General features: G+C 40.2%; 1 protein-coding gene across 2 annotated transcripts in view; it reads left to right on the top strand.

Annotated features, from left to right (window-relative positions):
• Positions 1 to 23,421, top strand: part of LOC143281972 (uncharacterized) — a 56,006-nt gene that overhangs the window by 18,736 nt on the left and 13,849 nt on the right. For both annotated transcript variants that reach the window (XM_076587333.1, XM_076587332.1), the window contains exons 10-19: positions 488 to 610; positions 3,775 to 3,870; positions 6,026 to 6,147; positions 6,861 to 6,965; positions 9,513 to 9,602; positions 11,526 to 11,642; positions 13,128 to 13,221; positions 17,078 to 17,203; positions 19,627 to 19,770; positions 23,190 to 23,266. In XM_076587333.1, coding sequence (XP_076443448.1) covers positions 488 to 610; positions 3,775 to 3,870; positions 6,026 to 6,147; positions 6,861 to 6,965; positions 9,513 to 9,602; positions 11,526 to 11,642; positions 13,128 to 13,221; positions 17,078 to 17,203; positions 19,627 to 19,770; positions 23,190 to 23,266 — 1,094 coding nt within the window. The remainder of the gene's footprint in view (positions 1 to 487; positions 611 to 3,774; positions 3,871 to 6,025; positions 6,148 to 6,860; positions 6,966 to 9,512; positions 9,603 to 11,525; positions 11,643 to 13,127; positions 13,222 to 17,077; positions 17,204 to 19,626; positions 19,771 to 23,189; positions 23,267 to 23,421) is intronic.

Raw genomic sequence — 23,421 nt, forward strand, 5'->3', positions numbered from 1 at the left:
AACAACACAACAGCAACAGCAACAATAACAACAGCAGCAACAACACAACAACAACAACACAACAACAGCAACAGCACAACAACAACAATAGCAACAACACAACAAAAACAGCAACAAGACAACAACAACAGCAACAACACAACAATAACAACAACACAACAACAAACAATAGCAACAATAGCAGGAGGAGTGAATGATGATAATGATGAGTAGGAGGAGAAGGGGGAGGAGCAGGAAGAGGATGGTATTGACACAACGGCAACAACAATCAGTAACAACAACACAACAAGAACAACAACACAACAACAACACAACAACAACAACACAACAGCAACAACATCAACACAACAACAACAACAGCAACAACAACAACAACAAACAGCAGCAACAACAATAGCAACAGCACAACAACAACAACAACAGCAGCAACAACAACAACAACAGCAACAACAACAACAACAGTGACCACACATGCTGACTGTTTCAGGCATTGAAGACAATGTGGACACCTTGAATCTGGAGGAGAACATTGCTGTGGTGCAGATGGGGGGTCGGGCCTGGGTCAGACAGCATCTGACCAATGACTACAACCGTGTCAGGGATGCTGTGGGTAGGTGCCATGTCTTGTGATGATGATGATGGTGGTGATGGTGGTAGTGGTGGTGGTGGTGGTAGTGGTGGTGATGGTGATGGTGGTGGTGGTGGTGGTGATGATGATGATGGTGATGATGATGATGGTGGTGATGATGATGATGGTGGTGATGGTGGTAGTGGTGGTGGTGGTGATGGTGGTAGTGGTGGTGATGGTGATGGTGGTGGTGGTGGTGGTGGTGATGATGGCGATGATGATGATGGTGGTGATGATGATGGTGGTGGTGATGGTGGTAGTGGTGGTGGTGGTGGTGATGGTGATGGTGGTGGTGATGGTGGTAGTGGTGGTGATGGTGATGGTGGTGGTGGTGGTGATGATGATGATGGTGATGATGATGATGGTGGTGATGATGATGATGGTGGTGATGGTGGTAGTGGTGATGGTGGTGATGGTGGTGGTGATGGTGATGGTGGTGGTGATGGTGGTGGTGGTGGTGGTGATGATGGTGATGGTGATGATGGTGGTGGTGGTGATGATGGTGGTGGTGGTGATGGTGATGATGGTGGTGATGGTGATGATGGTGGTGGTGGTGATGGTGATGATGGTGGTGGTGGTGATGATGGTGGTGGTGGTGATGGTGATGATGGTGGTGATGGTGATGATGGTGGTGGTGGTGATGATGATGGTGGTGATGGTGATGGTGGTGGTGGTGGTGATAATGATGATGATGATGGTGGTGGTGATGACGGTGATGGTGGTGATGATGATGATGGTGGTGGTGATGATGATGATGATGAATATGATGATGATGATGATAGTGATGATGATGATGATAATGATGATGATATGGATACTTATATAACACCAGTCCTCAGCTGGAGACCAAGCTCCAAGCTACTTTACAAACACAGTGTCATTTGCACAACAGGCTGCCTACATGGGTAGAGCCAACTGACAGCTGCCATTGGGTGCTTATCAATTGTTTCCTATGTCATTGAATCAGGTTTCAGTCAACCACGCATACTCAACAGACAGTTGATATTTTTCATGTTCCACCATTTTGTCTATTTACCCCGCCATGCAGACAGCCATATTTCGGAGGGTTTTTTTAGGGGGTGAATGGTGGCTATGTTCTTGTTTCCATAACCCAATGAAAGCAGACATGGATTACAGAATCTTTAACATGCATATTTTGATCTTCTGCATGCACCTACACATGATGGGGGTTCAGGCACTGGCAGGTCTGCACATATGTTGACCTGGGAGATAAGGAAAGATCTCCACCCTTTACCCACCAGGCGCTGTTACCGAAATTCAAACCCGAGACCCTCAGATTGAAAGTCCAGTGCTTTAACCACTTGGCCGTTGCACCCATCTTGTGTGAAATGTGGAGTGGGGGCTTAGTGGTAACGCGTCCACCAAGGAAGTGAGAGAACTTTTGCGTACAGGATCAATTCTTACACTCAACAGAATTTTCTCACCCTCCACTAAACCTTGAGTGGTGGTCTGGATACTATTCATTTGGATGAGATGATAAAGTGAGGTCCAGTGTGCAGCATACACTTTAGTAGTGGTAGAAATACCCGCAGCAATAAGCCTTGTCCCTGGCAAACATTTTAGTCAAATCCACACTGATATACAAGTGTGTATGTGTGTGTGTGTGTGTGTGTGTGTGTGCGCGCTTTACCCTCACAGGCAACCCAGCGTGTGCAAATGATTCCGTGTTTGTAAAATGCTTAGTATTTGGTCTCTGACCAAAGATAGGTGCTATGGAAATATTAACCATAATAATATTGAAATGCTGATTCTGTTTCCCTTGTATTTCTTTTTCTCTGTCTGCTTTATAGAAACTTAGACATGTCTAGAATTGTACACAAGCCTGCTGCTAATGATAATAATAATGGTATTTTTTTAGCGCTGAATCTTGTGCAGAGACAAATCAAAGCGCTTTCGCACCAGTCATTCACATGCATGCATAACTCTAAAACTGTAGAAACTTAAGTCAAGGAAGAGGCAGGCAAGGGAGGCTATTTTGGGAAGAGGTAGGTTTTAAGGCCAGACTTGAAAGAGCTGAGTGTGGAGACTTGACGAAGCGAAAGAGGAAGTTCATTCCAATTGCAAGGTCCTGAGACAGAGAAAGAACGGCAGCCAACAGTCGAGTGTTTGAATCTGGGTATGCGTAAACAGAGTGTATCCGAAGCCGATCGAAGTGAGCGAGATGGAGTGTAGAGGTGAAGGCGGCCGCAGAGATAGGAAGGGGCAGTTTTGTGAATACATCTATATCATAGAGTGCTGATCTTGTACTTTATTCGGTGTGAGAAATCAAGAAAAAGAATAATCACAGGCAGATATGAACTGGGCTTTTGCACCTGTGTGTGTTTGTGTGTGTGTGTGTGTCTGTCTGTCTGTCCGTCTGTCTGTCTGTCTGTGTCTAAGTGTGTGTGTGTGTGTTTGTTTTTGTGTTAATGTGTATGTATACCTTTGTGCTGGCACCATATTGATGCTCATTGGAACAGGTATTTCACCTGTGTTTTACAAACTGTTCATGAACATTTCGATTCACATTGTTCTTTCTGCCTTGCTTGTCGAAAGCACTCCTTACATATAAAACTTCACACTCCCTCTGGTCATTCAGGGGAAAATATGAAAATTACCCCAAAATGGACATAAACTCTTTCGGTTGCTGCAGTCTTAGTTTCAATTTTTTGTGCTCCCCACTGTCTGGAATTCACTGCCTGTCAGTCTTCAGCACTGACCCACACTCCCTCTGTTCAAATCCTAGCTGAAAACTCCTCTGTTCTGTGAGGCGTTTTTTGGAGGGTGTTTTTGTGTGTATGTGTGTGTGTGTGTGTGTGATGTTTTTCCCCTCCACTGTTAATTTGAGTTGTTTCATGCTCATGAGTGTGTTTTTGTGTGGTTGAGTGTGGCTGGTCATTTTTAGGCCTGGCTGCACGTGAATGGGTGATTACCAACAGACTGAGTCTAACTTTGCCTAAAGACATGTGGTATACAAATGCTATTAACCATTATCACTTGTATTATCATTATCATTATTATTATTATTATTATTATTATCATTATTATTATTATTATTATTATTGTTGTTGTTGTTGTTGCTGTTGTTAGTAGTAGTAGTAGTAGCATTATTATTGTTACACTTGATAGCTTCTTGTTTTCCCCAGATGCGATGACACCAGACTCTGAGACATCACCCGTAGGGGGCAAGACGCCAATGTTCCAGGCACTGCTGGTGTGTCTGGGGGCCATCGAAGGAAAAGGTGAACAGACCTTCTTCTTCTTCTTCTTCTTCTTTCTGTTTCATGACCAACATCGACTTGCCAATGACTCTGTCGTGGTTCATGCATGCTTGGTATTTTCGTGTCTCCATAACCCACCGAACACTGACATAGGTTACAGGATCTTTAACGTACATATTTGATCTTCTGCGTGCGTATACACACGAAGGGGGTTCAGGCACTAGCAGGTCTGCACATATGTTGACCTGGGAGATCAGAAAAATCTCCACCCTTTACCCACCAGGCACCGTCACCGTGATTCGAACCCGGGACCCTCAGATTGAAAGTCCAACACTTAAACCACTCGGCTATTGCGACCTTGTAGTGGTTAGCCTAGTTACAGTCAGATTAACTCACTCTACCCCACAGCTACATGCCTGCTACAGCTCACCTGGACCAGCACTGCATGAGACCACTGCACTAAAATGTAAGGTGGTTTACTAAAACAGCGAAAATTGATGGAGAATTGTTGATTTTATCAGTTAAATGAAGCTTCGTTTTTATTTTTCTGGAATCTGTAGAAGGTTCAGTTTGGAATGCCAGCTGTACCAAGCAATAATAAGGTGAAGTAATCAGTGTACAAGTTAACTAGTACCTGGAATAGAATGAGTTAATTAAAGCAGTAGCTACTACTGCTACTTCATAGCAGCTACTACAGCAGTATTATCATTACTACGAGATGTGCTTGTTAGTGAAGGGCTGTTACTGTCCTTTTTTGGGCTGCCATTGACACAAACCATACTCAGACATAGTTCTGTTTCTTATTCTCCAAATTCTGAAGGTGAGATGTGAGTGTTCTGTGAGGACGGAAGCTATCTATCATAGAGTCTGGTGGAGGTGGTGCTAGGATGAAGGGGGTGCTCAGATTGCCTTGTGGCTGGAAGCTAGTGGATGATAAAAGAAGGGTTTTGTTCCTTAACTCAGATGGGCACAATAGCCGAGTGGTTAAAGCATTGGACTGTCAATCTGAGGGTCCCGGGTTCGAATCACGGTGACGGCGTCTGGTGGGTGAAGGGTGGAGATTTTTACGATCTCCCAGGTCAACATATGTGCAGACCTGCTAGTGCCTGAACCCCCTTCGTGTGTATATGCAAGCAGAAGATCAAATACGCATGTTAAAGATCCTGTAATCCATGTCAGCATTCGGTGGGTTATGGAAACAAGAACATACCCAGCATGCACACCCCCGAAAACAGAGTATGGCTGCCTACATGGCGGGGTAAAAACGGTCATACACATAAAAGCCCACTCTTGTGCAGACATTTGCCATCTTTATAAATGCTGAAATGGAAAACATGCGTGGGTTTGTAACTTTGAGATCAAATTCATAATCTTTCTAGCAGACATTTGCCATCTTTATAAATGCTGAAATGGAAAACAGGAAGGGCCTTATTACTTTGATTTCAAATATGTAAGCTTTCTAGCAGACATTTGCCATCTTTATAAATGCTGAAATGGAAAACAGGTGTGGGCTTGTAACTTTGATTTCAAATTCATAATCTTTCTAGCAGACGTTTGCCATCTTTATAAATGCTGAAATGGAAAACAGGTGTGGGCTTGTAACTTTGATTTCAAATTCATAATCTTTCCAGCAGACATTTGCCATCTTTATAAATGCTGTTATGGAAAACACACTGGGGCTTGTTACTTTGATTTCAAAGATGTGATCTTTCTAGCAGACATTTGACATCTTTATAAATGCTGTTATGGAAAACAGGTGTGGGCTTGTAACTTTGATTTCAAATTCATAATTTTTCCAGCAGACATTTGCCATCTTTATAAATGCCGTTATGGAAAACAGGTGTGGGCTTGTAACTTTGATTTCAAATTCATAATCTTTCCAGCAGACATTTGCCATCTTTATAAATGCTGTTATGGAAAACAGGTGTGGGCTTGTAACTTTGATTTCAAATTCATAATTTTTCCAGCAGACATTTGTCATCTTTATAAATGCCGTTATGGAAAACAGGTGTGGGCTTGTAACTTTGATTTCAAATTCATAATCTTTCCAGCAGACATTTGCCATCGTTATAAATGCTGAAATGGAAAACACACTGGGGCTTGTTACTTTGATTTCAAAGATGTGATCTTTCTAGCAGACATTTGCCATCTTTATAAATGCCGTTATGGAAAACAGGTGGGGTGGTCAATGTGGCTGGCTGTCACCGTGTGCGACCTCGTGTCGTGTTCTTCACTGACGGGCGGCCCACTGATGAGTCATCAGAGAAGGGACCAGATGTTCAGAGCAATGTCAATGAGGTATGCACAACTTCAGTGAGTGTCAATGTGATATCACACTCTTACAGTTTCAGTTCAGTTTATCAAAGAGGCGTCACTGCGTTTGGACAAATTCTGAGCCAAGAGCAAGTCTCATGTGAACTGTTCTGGGCTCAGAATCAGAATCTTCTAAGCTGAACAAAAACAGCCACAAGAATAACTTGTGAACTCACAAAAATCACGTGTTTTTTTTGGTTTTTTTTGTTTTGTTTTGTTGTTGTTGTTGTTGTTTTTTAAACCAGTGAACATTATAATCACATTTTATGAAAAGGAGCAGTTCAGTTCATGTAACAAGAATGGTTGCGTTCAGCTCAAACTAAACATTTTGTGAACATGTGTAACACTACTGGTGTCCTGCAATACATGACAACATGATATATCAGATGTACACAGCACAGCGAAGGAGGCATGCGCACCAGCTTTGACGTAATATTTCAGACAGACAGAGTGAAGTTGATGAGGTGTGTACATCTTTAATAATGCAATACCACACTCCTGCACCTTATAGATAGACAGATAGACAGCCAGATAGATGGATAGACAGACAGACACATAGCCAGATAGGTAGATAGATAAATAGATAGATGGACAGACGGATAGATAGATAGATAGAAAAGAAAAGAAAGAAAGACAGAAAGAAAGATGGAAAGAAAGAAGGAAGGAAGGAACTGACTTACTGACTTTCCTGTTTGCAGGTGAAGTTTTCCCTGGTGCAACTGATTTCAGAGTTTGCCTCCAAGAAACACAAGACGACCCCTCTGCCCATCTTCTGGATTCCCATTGGGAGCAACGCCGACAGGGTGAGGGACACGCCCCCTCTGTTACTCTCATGGTGGATCCTACACTGGGACTGGTGTCTAGTTCTCAGGAAACTTGGGCAGAATGACAGTCTTTGAAAAAATAGTAATTATTGTAATGATAATGATGATGATAATAACAATGACGATAGTAAAGAACATATATATATATATATATATATATATACATATACACACACACACACAATAATGATAATAACAGAATCAACATTAACAATGATAATGATGATGATAAGAATAATAATAATAAGGGAAAAAAAAGATAATAAGTACAGAATACAACCCCCCCCCTGCACCCTCCCCCTCCACCATCCCCCCAAAAAAGATAATTATGTTTCTGGACTTGAATATTAACAATAATAATAATGACAATAATAATAATAACAACCGTTATAATAATAATGATAATGAATAGATAACACTGAATGGATTACTGCACTTGTGACGGTCGTTCACATTGTATAACAGTAATGATAGTTTTCACATCGTATGGATAACATTAGATGTATAACCATCGTTGTAAGGACAGTCTTCACATTCTTCTTCTTCTTCTGCGTTCACTCGTATGCACTTGAGTGGGCTTTTACGTGTATGACCGTTTTTACCCCGCCATGTAGGCAGCCACACTCCGTTTTCGGGGGTGTGCATGCTGGGTATGTTCTTGTTTCCATAACCCACCGAATGCTGACATGGATTACAGGATCTTTGACGTGCATATTTGATCTTCTGCTTGCATATACACACGAAGGGGGTTCAGGCACTAGCAGGTCTGCACATATGTTGACCTGGGAGATCGTAAAAATCTCCACCCTTTTACCCACGAGGCGCCGTCACCGTGATTCGAACCCAGGACCCTCAGATTGGCAGTCCAACGCTTTAGCCACTTGGCTATTGCGCCCGTCTTTCACATTGTATGGATAACATTGGATGGATAAATACACTTGTAACGTCAGTTTTCACTTTGTATTGATAACATTGTATATGTAAGATTGGCTGGATAAATGTACTTGTGATGATAGTTTTCATATTGTATGGATAACTTTGGATGGATTACATTGGATGGAAAAGTATACTTGCAACGACAGTTTTCACATTGTATGAACGAAAGAACCTTTTTTATTGAGGGGAAAAAAGGAATAAGCCAAGGGCTTGTTTTCATCCTGCCCTCATGAAAAGGGAAAATATATACTCAATACAAAGGCATAACATTACATGAATAAATTTCAAATTATGTCACAAAAAAGAACATAAGTACATGCACAGATAAATCTTAGATCAGACAGAGAGGGAGAGACAGAGACAGACAGACAGACACAGAGGCAGACAGGCAGACACACTGAGTGTGAGAGTGGGAAAGGTTAAGACATTGTATCTGCAAATTCTTTCATGAGTTCTGAATGGCACTTTTTTTTTCTTTTTCTTTTTTTTAAAATACATTAAGACTAGTTTGGACATTGAAAATGACTGATATATTATTCCACAATAAACCACCTGAATATGACAGACTAGATTTGAACAGATCAATTATCGGATGGGGTAACATAATCTTATGGACATGGTGATTTTTGTTTATTTGAAATTTACTGACAGTGGAGGGTAGGGCACAACCAGATAAAATTTTGAACATAAAACTACTTTGTTGTATTTTAATTTCCATTTCAATGGGAGAATATCCAACACAGTATAGTCGTCTGGTGTCAATGTGGAGGATTTCAGAACTAATTTTATTGCACGTCTGTGAAGACTAGAGAGTGGCCTGAGAATGTTTCACTTGCAGAATCCCACTGAGTGGATGCATGATTTATGTGAGACTCAATTATGCCACGAGTATGCGTTTGTTTTAAATTAATCAAAGCATTCTAAACTTCATGCACTCCCATTAGAGGGATATTCCAGTCCGATGATACATTCTTTGATGCGCAATACTCTTGCAAAATTTCAAGATCGATACTAGTTGATATATCAGATACTATTGTTGTGCTAGCTATTTCACTGAAATGAGTATTAAGTGTGTGAGGAGATAAGTCTGTAAGTGGCATAGATCTAGAAGTTATGCCGTTATTGCTTAACTGATTGATTGCTTTCCAAATGGATCTGTTGTCAGCTTTTCACGTATGGATAACATTAGATGGATTATATTGCATGGATAGCTATAACTGTAATCACAGTTTTCACACTGCATGGATAACATTGGATGGATAACTATATTTGTAGTGACATTTTTCACATTTTATGGATAACATTGGATGGATGATTAACTACACTTGTAAGGACAGTTTTCACTCTGTATGGATAACAGTGGACAGTTAACTATACTTGTAACGACAGTTTTCATATGGTAGGAATAATACTGTATGGATAACATTGGATGGATAACTATACTTGTAACGACAGTTTTCACACTGTATGGATAACATTGGATGGATAACTATACTTGTAACGACAGTTTTCACACTGTATGGATAACATTGGATGGATAACTATGCGTGTAACGACACACAGACTTTCATGCGCGTTATTTGTTCCCAGCCCTTCATGGAGTCGTTGGCAGCACTCAGTGGAGGGAAGGTGGTGGAGAAGCAGAATGTGAATGAAGTCAGCAGGTACTACAAGGTGCAGGTGAGTCCAAAATTGGTGTGAAGACAGGAAGGATAATATAATGCAGTTGAGAAAGAAATCTGAGTGAAGACAGCAAATACTTGAAGGTGCAGTTGAGAAAGGAAATGGAGAGAAGTTAGCAAGCTCTGGAAGATGCATTTGAGACACAAATTGGAAGGAAGTCAGGAAGGACAATGTGATGCAGGTGAGAAAGAAATATGAGTGAAGACAGCAAATATTATAAGATGCATGTGAGACACAAATTGTAAAGAAGTCAGCAAATACTGTTGGATACATGTGAGAGAGACACAAATTGTAGAGAAGTCAGCAAATACTACGGGATGCATGTGAGACACAAATTGTAGAGAAGTGAGCAAGAAATATAGGATGCATGTGAGACACAAATTGTAGAGAAGTGAGCAAGAAATATAGGCTGCATGTGAGACACAAATTGTAGAGAAGTCAGCAAATATTATAAGATGCATGTGAGACACAAATTGTAGAGAAGTCAGCAAATATTATAAGATGCATGTGAGACACAAATTGTAGAGAAGTCAGCAAATACTATGGGATGCATGTGAGACACAAATTGTAGAGAAGACAGAAAATATTATAAGATGCATGTGAGACACAAATTGTAGAGATGTCAGCAAATACTATGGGGTGCATGTGAGACACAAATTGTAGAGAAGTCAGCAAATACTATAGGATGCATGTGAGACACAAATTGTAGAGAAGTCAGCAAATACTATAGGATGCATGTGAGACACAAATTGTAGAGAAGTCAGCAAATACTATAGGATGCATGTGAGACACAAACTGGGATGAAGTCAGCAAGAGCAAAAGGATGCATGTGAGAAAGGAATCAAAGTGCAGCCAATACTACAGGATGTAGGTGAGTCACAAATTGAGATGAAGTCAGAAAATGCCATAAAATGCTTCACATTCTGTCAGACTGGATCAAGATAACGTTTGGGCTGGGGGGTCGGGGGGATGATACCTTTCCAACACACACAGTGATTCTATTTCATTCTCCATGTCATTTTGCACACACACACACACACACACACACACACACACACACACACACACACACACACACACACACACACACAGTGCCCCAGTGATATATCTCTATTCAGTAAAGTCTGCCATCATGTTTCATTTTACTATGTAGTTACTTGTTTCTTTGTTTGTTTCTTTACTTAATCATTCAGTCATGTATTTATTTATTTGTTTATTTATTTATTTATCAATCATTTATATATTTGTTTGTTTGTTTGTTTCTTTTTATTGTTCTTTCTTTCTGTCTTTGTTTCTTCGTTTAATTTATTTATGTATTCATTTAGCCATCTGTTTTATTCATTCATTTATTCTTCTTTTGTTTTGTTTTTGTTTTTTTTTGTTGTTTTTGTTTTGTTTTGTTTTTTTGGGTTGTTTTTTTTTTGGGGGGGGGGGGGATGCAGGGGGGGTTGCTTACTCATGTTTATCTGTTTGTCTATTAAATTTAGATTCTATCATTGTAGATTAAGTACACAACCACACACACACACACACACACACACACACACACACACACACAAAGCGATAAAAAATCTACTTACAGTGTTTGGCTTATCAGGAAAGTGGCTTAGTCTATAACGTAAATGACAACAACAAAAATTGTATAGAGTGTTTGACTTAAGAGGAAAGGAGCTAAATACTTAATGTTATTGACCAAAAAAAAAAAGAAAGAAAAAAAAATGTACCTAGAGTATTTGGCTTAACAGGAAAGGGGGTTATATTATAACAATGCACTCACAAAAAAAAGGACACATTAACAGTAGTAACTGACTTGTGCCAATTTATTTCAGCATTTGTGTGTGTGTGTGGGGGGGGGGGGGGGGGATGGGGGGTGTGTGTGGAGGGGGGCGTTATCGCATAGAGTTTGTTCCCATTTTTCAGGAGGCTATTGGGTGTGTGTACAAGATGGTCCGCAAACACAAAGACATGTACGAAACAGGCCAGCAGATCCTCTCTATCGTCAATGCTCTCGCTGGTGATTCGGATGATGCTGAAAAGGTAAGAATGCACTTTGGTGTGTGTGTGTGTGTGTGTGTGTGTGTGTGTGGAAGGAGGAATTTTTGTTTAATGTCCCGTCACACATATCGGTGATTGAAGACATTTTGTTAAAGTATTTATGAATACATTTGAGTATTATCGGTTAGAAGGGGTGGGAGATGTGAATGAATGGAGGGTTGGGGGAAACTGGGCAAATGAGGGTGAAATGAGGGTGAAAAAAAATCTAAATGCAATTACAGGAAATTACTTAAAGGACTTTGTAAAAGAGAAGTCGTTAAACTGACAAGTGGAGCAACTGATAATGAATGCAGAAAGTCAAAAACATCAACGTTCTCAGTCACTTGTGAAGACACACTTTCGTGTACATAACGCTTCATCAAGCTACAGTAAAAAAAATTATATGCTTAATCATCAGGTTACTAAAGCATATGCACTTGACATTAGAACAATACTTCGTCCGTAATTAATTTGATGATAGTCTGAGAGTGTGTGTGTGTGTGTGTGTGTAATGCATATGTGTAGATGTTTGTGAATAATTCATTGTAGTGACAGATGGGAGTGAAAACTTCATTGTAATACCTTTGAACCGGAATATAATGGTAATGGCCACCCCTGCCATTAAGGCTATGGCTTTCTGTTTTGCCCTGCCCCCACAGTGGATATGTATTCACTGCCCAGACAGCTGTAAAAAGGTTCAGGACTCTTAAACTTTAACATGTTATACCGTTTGCAAACAAAATGAATTTGCTGGGCATATTTGGCAGTGCTTGTGGTTATCTTTGACTGGTTGTCTTGATATGTGTTACAGGTATTTAAACAACAACAAAAAACAACCAATGATCAAAACATCTCATTGCAGCCGATTGCTTGTTTCGATATTTATTACAGGTATTTACAACAACAACAAAAACCTCAGCGCATGTATATAATTACCTGTGAGTGTCTGTCTTGACTGTACATTACAGATGCCTTGAACATACCCCTGAAAACAGAGCATGGCTGCCTACATGGCAGGGTTGAAACGGTCATACATATAAAAGCCCACTTGTGTACATACGAGTGAACGTGGGAGTTGCAGCCCACGAACGCAGAAGAAGAAGAGGAAGATATTCAACTTTCATTCTGATCAGTTGTAACTATTTAACTCTTTCACCACCGTAGGCAATTTTAATCGATCAGGTAGTTCACCGTCATTTGGTGACTTAAGTCAACATTAAGGAGCCATGTTTAAGGGACCATTTATCACACTGTAACACAGCTTCAGTCAGTTTTCCGCACAGTTGAACAATAACTAACCTTCGTCTTCTGACCAAGTTTGAAGTGAACAAGTCGATAGCGTTGTTTTGACATTTACCGAATTGTGTGAGACTGAGAGCACAGAGTCTAGAATACTTGGTGCTGGGGAGTGTTTTTCACACAGAAACTTGGCAGTGAAAGGGGTCATTGTCTCTCAAGATATGACTCCAGAATGTGTTTGTTTCACAGGATTACATCATCGAGGAAGTGCGAAAGAAGCAAAAAGACCCAGAGAACGAAACTGGGGATGCTGATGATTTCGACAATGTCTTTGAAGACATAGGTTAGTCTGCCAAAAGCCGAGTGATGCATAGTTCGTTAATTGTTAATTGTGTCTTGAATGTGTGAGATTTTGTGTGTGTGTGTGTGTGTTTGTGTGAGTGTGTTTGTATGTGTGTGTGTGTGTGTGTGTTTGTATATGTGTGTGTGTGTGTGTGTGTATGTTTATGTGTATGTGTGCGTGCAAATGCATGCTTGTGTTGAGTATGCACGCATGTGCAGGTGCACACAAGTTTGCTGAATGTGGCCATGTTTATTTTTGTTTTATTTCAATCATTTGCATGTTAGTATCTTTTATTTCTAACGTGTTTAATTATTTGTTTACTTTGTTTAATTATTTCATTACTTGTATCTATATCTATGTCTTTTTCTCTCTCTCTCTCACTCTGTGTGTGTGTGTGTGTGCGCGCGCGTGCGCGCATGCGTGTGTGTGTGTGTGTGTGTGTGCTCAACATTGTAATGGGTCAGAAGGCCTTCTACAATAAAACATTTCTGAGTTCTGAGTTCTCTCTCTCTCTCTCTCTCTCTCTCTATATATATATATATATATATAGAGAGAGAGAGAGAGAGAGAGAGAGAGAGGTGTATATATATATATATTAGAGAGAGAGAGAGAGAGAGAGAGAGAGAGATTGATAATATGTATCTATCCACGTCTCTCTCTGTCTGTCTGTCTGTCTCTCTCTCTATATATGTGTGTGTGTGTGTGTGTGTATTGTGTGTAGTGTGTGTGTGAGTGTTCTTTTTTTTCTTCTTCTTTTTTAACAAAAGCAGATGTGGTATATTTGGATCAGACTGTGTGCTGTGACACCGAGTACCTTCTTGAAACTGAAAGTTCTCAAAGCCTGACCAGCATGTTGTTGTATACGTTATTCAGGCATCTGAAGATAGTGAGAAGCAGATACATGTATGGTTTAGTCCACATGCTTTGACACATCCTTGAAACTGAAACTTAACTTTTCCTCTTTTTTTTCTCTCTTTTTTTTTTTCTTCTTTTTTTCTTCTATGATTTCAATATGCAGGCCTGTGGTAGGCTCCCAAGGACTGACCAATGCGTTGAAGAAAGAGAAACACCCATAGGTGCTGGGGAGGACCCAGAGAAGCACTGTCTCCATCTGCCCTTGGCACAATCCTCACCACCCTTGGAGGCCTGAGCTGTGTTCACGATGGGTGCAGGCACGCACAGGACACTCCATTAAGAATTCAAGGAACATAACTGCTCTCAAACAGAGGCAAAAGAGAGACCACAGGATGCAACTCGCGACAGCCTTAAAAGAAGTATCCCTATGGGTGTACCAGCCAGTATTTCATGACTGCAGAGCCCACTGGCAAAAGACACCACCCTCCAGCTGCTGAGCACACCCCACAGACCAAACCGCCCCTGCCCACAGACAGATGAAGACAGTGCCACTCCAGACACAGTCACACGGTCTTATGTGCCCTCAAGAGAGAATCCCAAGTTGTAGTCTTTCCCACTGTCAACAGGACTTTCTCTGTGGTCAGTGGGTCTTTCCTCACCGTCACTGGACCTTTCTCCAGCATCAGCCTAGTCCAGGCAAAGACTGGACCTACGGGTGTTTCTCTTTCTTCTCAATATGCAGACCTGTGGTGGGCTCCGAAGGCCTCACCAGTGCATTGGGTTTATGTGGAGCGATGGCCTACAGGTAGCGTGTCTGCCTAGGAAGCGAGAGAATCTGAGCGCACTGGTTCGAATCATGGCTCAGCTGCCAATATTTTCTCCCCTTCCACTAGACTTTGAATGGTGTTCTGAACGCTAGTCATTCAGATGAGACGATAAACCGAGGTCCCATGTGCAGCATGCACTTAGCACATGTAAAAGAACCTATGGCAACAAAAGGGTTGTTCCTGGCAAAATTCTGTAGAAAAATCCACTTCGATAGGAAAAACAAATAAAACTGCATGCAGGAAAAAATACAAAAAAAAAAAAGGGTGGCGCTGTAGTGTAGTGACGCGCTCTCCTTGGGGAGAGCAGCCCGAATTTCACACAGAGAAATATGTTGTGATAAAAAGAAATACAAATACAAATTATGCGTAGGTTATGTTAGACAGCTCCACATTTCTTTATAATAATTTTTAAAAATGAATAAACAAACAAACAAACAAACAAAAACCAAACCCAAACCATCAACAGATGTGGTGTTGTGTATATGGATAAGTCCACACACTTTGATGTCTCCTCAGAACTGAAACTGGTGGATTAAGGGTGGACGGGGGGGGTGGGGGGGGGGGGTTGTTGTTGTTGTTGTTGTGTTTTTATAACCTCCCAGATCAACTTTAGTGCAGACCTTCCAGTGCCGTGTAATGAACAAGCGCAAACTATCCTCCTGAAAAGTGAAACTGAGCGCTGCTTATTATTATAAAATAATGTTTTTTTGGTTGTTACCTCCCACATCAACTTATGTGCAGACCTGCCATTGCCGTGTAATGAAGAAGCGCAAGCTATCCTCCTTGAAAAGTGAAAGTGAAACTGAGAACTGTTTATTATTATGAAATAATGTTGTTGTTTTGTTGTCGTTTTTTCAGCCTCCCAGGTCAATTTATGTGCAGACCTGCCATTGCCGTGTAATGAAGAAGCGCAAACTATCCTCCTTGAAAAGTGAAAGTGAAACTGAGCATTGCTTATTATTATGAAATAATGTTTTTTTTCGTTGTTACCTCCCACATCAACTTATGTGCAGACCTGCCAGTGCCGTGTAATGAAGAAGCGCAAGCTATCCTCCTTGAAAAGTGAAAGTGAAACTGAGTGCTGTTTATTATTATGAAATAATTGGGGGGGGTTGTTGTTTTTTCAGTCTCCCAGGTCAATTTAGTGCCGTACAATGAACAAGTGCAAACTATCATCCTTGAAAAGTGAAAGTGAAACTGAGCGCTGTTTATTATTATGAAATAATTGGGGGGTTTTGTTGTTTTTTCAGCCTCCCAGGTCAATTTAGTGCCGTACAATGAACAAGTGCAAACTATCATCCTTGAAAAGTGAAAGTGAAACTGAGTGCTGTTTATTATTATGAAATAATTGGGGGGGTTTGTTGTTTTTTCAGTCTCCCAGATCAATTTATGTGCAGACCTGCCATTGCCGTGTAATCAACAAGCGCAAACTATCCTCCTTGAAAAGTGAAAGTGAAACTGAGCGCTGCTTATTATTATGAAATAATGGTGGTTTTTTTGTGGTTTTTTTAACCTCCCACATCAACTTATGTGCAGACCTGCCAGTGCCGTACAATGAACAAGTGCAAACTATCATCCTTGAAAAGTGAAAGTGAAACTGAGCGCTGCTTATTATTATGAAATAATGGTGGTTTTTTTGTGGTTTTTTTAACCTCCCACATCAACTTATGTGCAGACCTGCCAGTGCCGTACAATGGACAAGTGCAAACTATCATCCTTGAAAAGTGAAAGTGAAACTGAGCGCTGCTTATTATTATGAAATAATGTTTTTTTGGTTGGTTTTTTTAACCTCCCACATCAACTTATGTGCAGACCTGCCAGTGCAGTGTAATGAACAAGCTCAAACTATCCTTCTTGAAAAGTGAAAGTGAAACTGAGTGCTGTTTATTATTATGAAATAATGTTTTTTTGTTGTTGTTTTTTCAGCCTCCCACATCAACTTATGTGCAGACCTGCCAGTGCAGTGTAATGAACAAGCTCAAACTATCCTTCTTGAAAAGTGAAAGTGAAACTGAGTGCTGTTTATTATTATGAAATAATTGGGGGGTTTTGTTGTTTTTTCAATCTCCCAGATCAACTTATGTGCAGAACTGCCAGTGCCGTGCAATGGAGAAGCGCAAACTATCCTTCTTGAAAAGTGAAAGTGAAACTGAGCGCTGTTTGTTCCCACACAGAGCTGGTGGATGCCGGAGCCCTTTTGCCCCTGGGGACCAGAGTGAGGCGGGGGCCTTCCTGGAAGTGGAACAACCAGGACACCGATGGTCCTGGCACTGTCATCCAGCACAGGAAGAAGAGAGACGGTAGGCCGCTTGTGCTGTATGTACTGTAAACCGTCATGTAAACCCCCAGTATCAGGTGCTGTATGTACTGTAAACTGTCATGTAAACCCCCAGTATCAGGCGCTGTATGTACTGTAAACTGTTGTGTAAACGCCCAGTATCTAGCCCTGTATGTACTGTAAACTGTCATGTAAACCCCCAGTATCAGGCGCTGTATGTACTGTAAACTGTTGTGTAAACGCCCAGTATCTAGCCCTGTATGTACTGTAAACTGTTGCGTAAGCGCCCAGTATCAGGTGCTGTATGTAATGTAGACTGTCATGTAAATGCCCAATATCAGACGCCGTATGTAATATAAACTGCCTTGTAAACGCCTAGTATCAGGTGCTGTATGTACTGTAAACTGTCATCAAAACAACCAGTATCAGGCGCCATATGTACTGGAAACTGTCGTGTGAATGCCCAGTATCTAGACCTGTATGTACTGTAAACTGTTGCATAAACGCCCAGTATCAGGCACTGTATGCACTGTAAACTGTCTTGTAAACGCCCAGTATTTAGCTCTGTATGTACTGTAAACTGTCATGTAATTACCAAGTATTTAGCTCTGTGTGTACTGTAAACTGTCATATAAACACCCAGTATCTAGCCCTGTATGTACTGTAAACTGCCTTGTAAATTACCCAGTATCAGGTGCTGTATGTAATGTAGACTTTCATGTAAACGCCCAGTATCAGGCGCCGTATGTAATATAAACTGCCTTGTAAACGCCCAGTATCAGGCGATGTATGTACTGTAAACTGTCATGTAAATACCCAGTATCAGGTGCTGTGTGTACTGTAAACTGCTTTGTAAACCCTCAGTATAAGGCGTCGTATATACTGTAAACTGCCATGTAATGCCCAGTATCAGGCGATGTATGTACTGTAAACTGTCATGTAAATACCCAGTATCAGGCGCTGTGTGTACTGTAAACTGCTTTGTAAACCCTCAGTATAAGGCGTCATATATACTGTAAACTGCCTTGTAAACGCCCAGTATTTAGCTCTGTATGTACTGTAAACTGTCGTGTTAACGCCAGTATCTAGCTCTGTATATACTGTAAACAACTGTGTAAACACCCAGTATTTAGCGCTGTATGCAAACTATCTTGTAAACTACCATTATCTAGCTCTGTATGTTCTGTAAACTGTCATGGAAACACCCAGTATTTGACGATGTATGCAAACTACTTGCAAACACCCAGTTTATAATGATGTATGCAGACTACTTGTAAAATCCCAGTATTTAACGATGTATGCAAACTACTTGCGAACACCCAGTATTTAATGATGTATGCAAACTACTTGCGAACACCCAGTATTTAATGATGTATGCAAACTACTTGTAAACACCCATATTTAATGATGTATGCAAACTACTTGTAAACACCCAGTATTTAATGATGTATGCAAACTACTTGTAAACACTCAGTATCTAGCCCTGTATGTGCTTTTAACTACTGTGTAAACACTCAGTATTTAGCCCTGTATGTGCTGAAAACCACTGTGTAATCACCCAGTATTTAGTCCTGTATGTGCTGAAAACCACTGTGTAATCACCCAGTATTTAGGCCTGTATGTGCTGAAAACCACTGTGTAATCACTCAGTATTTAGGCCTGTATGTGCTTTTAACTACTGTGTAAACACTCAGTATTTAGCCATGTATGTGCTGAAAACCACTGTGTAAACACTCAGTATTTAGCCCTGTATGTGCTGTGCTGAAAACCACTGTGTAATCACTCAGTATTTAGCCCTGTATGTGCTGAAAACCACTGTGTAATCACTCAGTATTTAGCCCTGTATGTGCTGAAAACCACTGTGTAATCACCCAGTATTTAGCCCTGTATGTGCTGAAAACCACTGTGTAAAACACCCAGTATTTAGCCCTGTATGTGCTGAAAACCACTGTGTAATCACCCAGTATTTAGCCCTGTATGTGCTGAAAACCACTGTGTAATCACTCAGTATTTAGGCCTGTATGTGCTGAAAACCACTGTGTAATCACCCAGTATTTAGGCCTGTATGTGCTGTGAACTACCATGTAAATACCCAGTATCTAAAAAAATGTTATTATTGTTGTTGATATGTTGTCATCCTCCTCTTCCTCCTTTTTCTTCTTATCATCATTATTATTTTTAGTAGTAGCATTAATTTGGTTGTTTTTGTGATTGTTTTCGTTATTACTATTATCATTATCATTTGTTATCGCCATCAGCATCACTATTCTCAGCTGCATTATCATTGTTACAATTATGTTCATCATCATCATCATCATCATTGAAAAGACAATGTTAAAATAGTCTCTTTTTTTTTTTAATAAAGACAGGAGTAAGGGAAGTAACTGAGCGGCATCATGCAGCCAGGATTGTAGCCCCTGCTGCTGTGTTGTGTGTTATTGGCAGGCTGGCTACACGTGATGTGGGACAATGGAACCAACAATGTCTATCGCTACGACCCCAGTGACTTCGTGGATGTGGTGCAGACTGATGAGCCCAGGGTCTTGGCGGAGTCTGAGCTGATTGAGATTGGTGTGCAAGTGAGACGAGGTATGGGGTCTCTGTGTTTCTGCAGTGCTGTGGGATACAGTGCAGCAGAATACGGTAGAATACAATGCAACAGAATGCAGTCAATAGGATATGATGCAACAGAATATTACACGGTACAACAGAATACTGTAGAATGCAATGCAACAGAATGTGTACAATGCAACAGAATGTCATAGAATACAGTGCAACAGAATACTATAGAATACAGTGCAACAGAATACTGTAGAATACAGTCCAACAGAATACTGTAGAATACAGTGCAACAGAATAGAATACAGTGCAACAGAATACTATAGAATACAGTCCAACAGAATACTATAGAATACAGTGCAACAGAATACTATAGAATACAGTGCAACAGAATAATATAGAATACAATGCAACAGAATGTATATAATGCAACAGAATGCCATAGAATACAGTGCAACAGAATACTATAGAATACAATGCAACAGAATACTATAGTAATACAGTGCACCAGAATACTATAGAATACACTGCAACAGAATACTATAGAATACAACGCAACAGAATACTGTAGAATACAGTGCAGCAGAATACCATAGAATACAATGCAACAGACTACTATAAAATACAGTGCAACAGAATACTATAGAATATAATGCACAGAATACTATAGAATACATTGGAATAGAATACAGTGCTACATAATACTATAAAATACAAAGAATACAATGCAACAGAATATTATAGAATACAATGCAACAGAATACTGTAAAATACATTGCAACAGAATACTGTAGAATACAATGCAACAGAATACTGTAGAATACAATGCAACAGAATACTGTAGAATGCAATGCAACAGAATATGACAGAATGTGATGCAACAGAATACTATAGAATACAGTGCACCAGAATACTGTAGAATACAATGTAACATAATGCCATAGAATACAGTGCGACAGAATACTATAGAACACAATGCAAGAGAATACGACAGAATACAATGCAATAGAATTTGATAGTATACAACGCAACAGAATTTGATTGGCTACACTGCAACAGAATGCAGTAGAACATAATGCAACAGAATTCTGTAGAATACATTGCAACAGAATACAATAGAATGCAACAGAATACAATGTGGTACCACACAGTGCAATTGCAGTACAATGCAATGTCATATATCATACACACAGCACAATACAATGCAATACTATGCCATACACCACAACATGCCATACCATTGTATAGCATAGATACCATTGCATACCATACCATACCATGCAACACAGCACAACACGTCACAGCACAGCACAGCACAGCACGATCCGCTGCACTACACTTCACTACACTACACTATACTGCACTGCACTGCAACACAATACAATGCAATACAATACAATGCAATGCAATACAATGCAATGCAGGGCAGGGCAGTGCAATGCAATGCAACACAACGCAACACAACACAATGCAACGTAATACAATGCAATACAAAGGCTTATTACTTACACACTGCAATATTTCAGCCCACAGTCAGGTCTGACATATACCAACATGACAAGCATTGAACTAAAAAATTAAAAAAGTAAAACATATTAAGCCCCACCTGCCCAGAGTTGAACTCTGAATACATTTTTCATTACTTTTTCTGGACAGATGCGTTGTGTTTGGAAAGACATCTCATGACTCTTGTACACACGCATAGGACAATAGATGGATAGAGATAACAATTCACACATATACTCACAATACACACACTCACACACACACACACCCACCCTCCCACACATACACACAGACACACACAAGCATGCATGCACGCACACGCACACACACACACACACACACACACACACACACACACACACATGCATGCATGCATGCACACACACACACACACACACACACACACACACACACACACACACACACACACATTCACACGCATGCATGCACAAACACAACACACACACACACACACACACACTGAAAAAAAAAAGAAAGAAAATGAAATGTGCCATATTCTCAAATCATTCAGATAAAATTTCTGCCATATTCTCCTCAAATCATTCAGGTAAAATTTCTGCCGTAATCTCAAATGAATCAGGTACATTTTCTGCCATATTTTCCTCAAATGATTCAGATAAAATTTCTGCCATATTCTCCTCAAATCATTCCGGTAAATTTTGTACCTGTCCTCCTCAAATCATTCAGGTAAAATGTCTGCCATATTCTCCTAAAATCATTCAGGTAAATTTTGTGCCATATTCTCATCTGACCATTCAGGTAAAATTTCTACCATATTCTCCTCAGATCATTCAGGTAAAATTTCTGCCATGTTCTCCTCAGATCATTCAGGTAAAATTTCTACCATGTTCTCCTCAAATGATTCAGGTAAAATTTCTGCCATAGTCTCCTCAGATCATTCAGGTACATTTTCTGCCATATTCTCCTCCAATCATTCAGGTAAGATTTCTGCCACATTCTCCTCAAATGATTCAGGTAAAATTTCTGCCATATTCTCCTCAAATGATTCAGGTAAAATTTCTACCATATTCTCCTCAAATGATTCCAGTGCATTTTCTGCCATGTTCTCCTCATGTCATTCAGGTGGAATTTTATGCCATATTCTCCTTAGTTCATTGAGGTAAAATTCCTGCCAAATTTTCAAATCATTCAGGTAACTTTTCTGCCATATTCACCTCAGATGATTCAGGTACATTTCCTGCCATATTCTCCTCAAATCATTCAGGTAAAATTTCTGCCATGTTCTCCTCAAATGATTCAGGTACATTTTCTGCCATGTTCTCCTCATGTCATTCAGGTAGAATTTTATGCCATATTCTCCTTAGTTCATTGAGGTAAAATTTCTGCCAAATTTTCAAATCATTCAGGTAACTTTTCTGCCATATTCACCTCAGATGATTCAGGTACATTTCCTGCCATATTCTCCTCAAATCATTCAGGTAAAATTTCTGCCATGTTCTCCTCAAATGATTCAGGTACATTTTCTGCCATGTTCTCCTCATGTCATTCAGGTAGAATTTTATGCCATATTCTCCTTAGTTCATTGAGGTAAAATTTCTGCCAAATTTTCAAATCATTCAGGTAACTTTTCTGCCATATTCACCTCAGATGATTCAGGTACATTTCCTGCCATATTCTCCTCAAATCATTCAGGTAAAATTTCTGCCATGTTCTCCTCAAATGATTCAGGTACATTTTCTGCCATGTTCTCCTCATGTCATTCAGGTAGAATTTTATGCCATATTCTCCTTAGTTCATTGAGGTAAAATTCCTGCCAAATTTTCAAATCATTCAGGTAACTTTTCTGCCATATTCACCTCAGATGATTCAGGTACATTTCCTGCCATATTCTCCTCAAATCATTCAGGTAAAATTTCTGCCATGTTCTCCTCAAATGATTCAGGTGCATTTTCTGCCCACAGGAGATGACTGGAAATCCGGAGATGAAGATGGAAACGGGGTAGGGATCGTCATCCGTAAACGCAGCGGCAAAGTCAAAGTGAGTTTATCTTCCAGCTTCTTTTTCAAGGTGTCAACGTGTATGAAAATATCTGTATACACTACATGGCATCTGCTGTTGTAAAATCAAAGAGCAGATGTCTGACTTTGGCATAAACCAAATGCGCTGGTCAGGCCTTGAGGGCCTGCTTTTTT

Source organism: Babylonia areolata, chromosome 5 (assembly GCF_041734735.1).
Source record: "Babylonia areolata isolate BAREFJ2019XMU chromosome 5, ASM4173473v1, whole genome shotgun sequence".
NCBI lineage: Eukaryota > Metazoa > Mollusca > Gastropoda > Neogastropoda > Buccinidae > Babylonia > Babylonia areolata.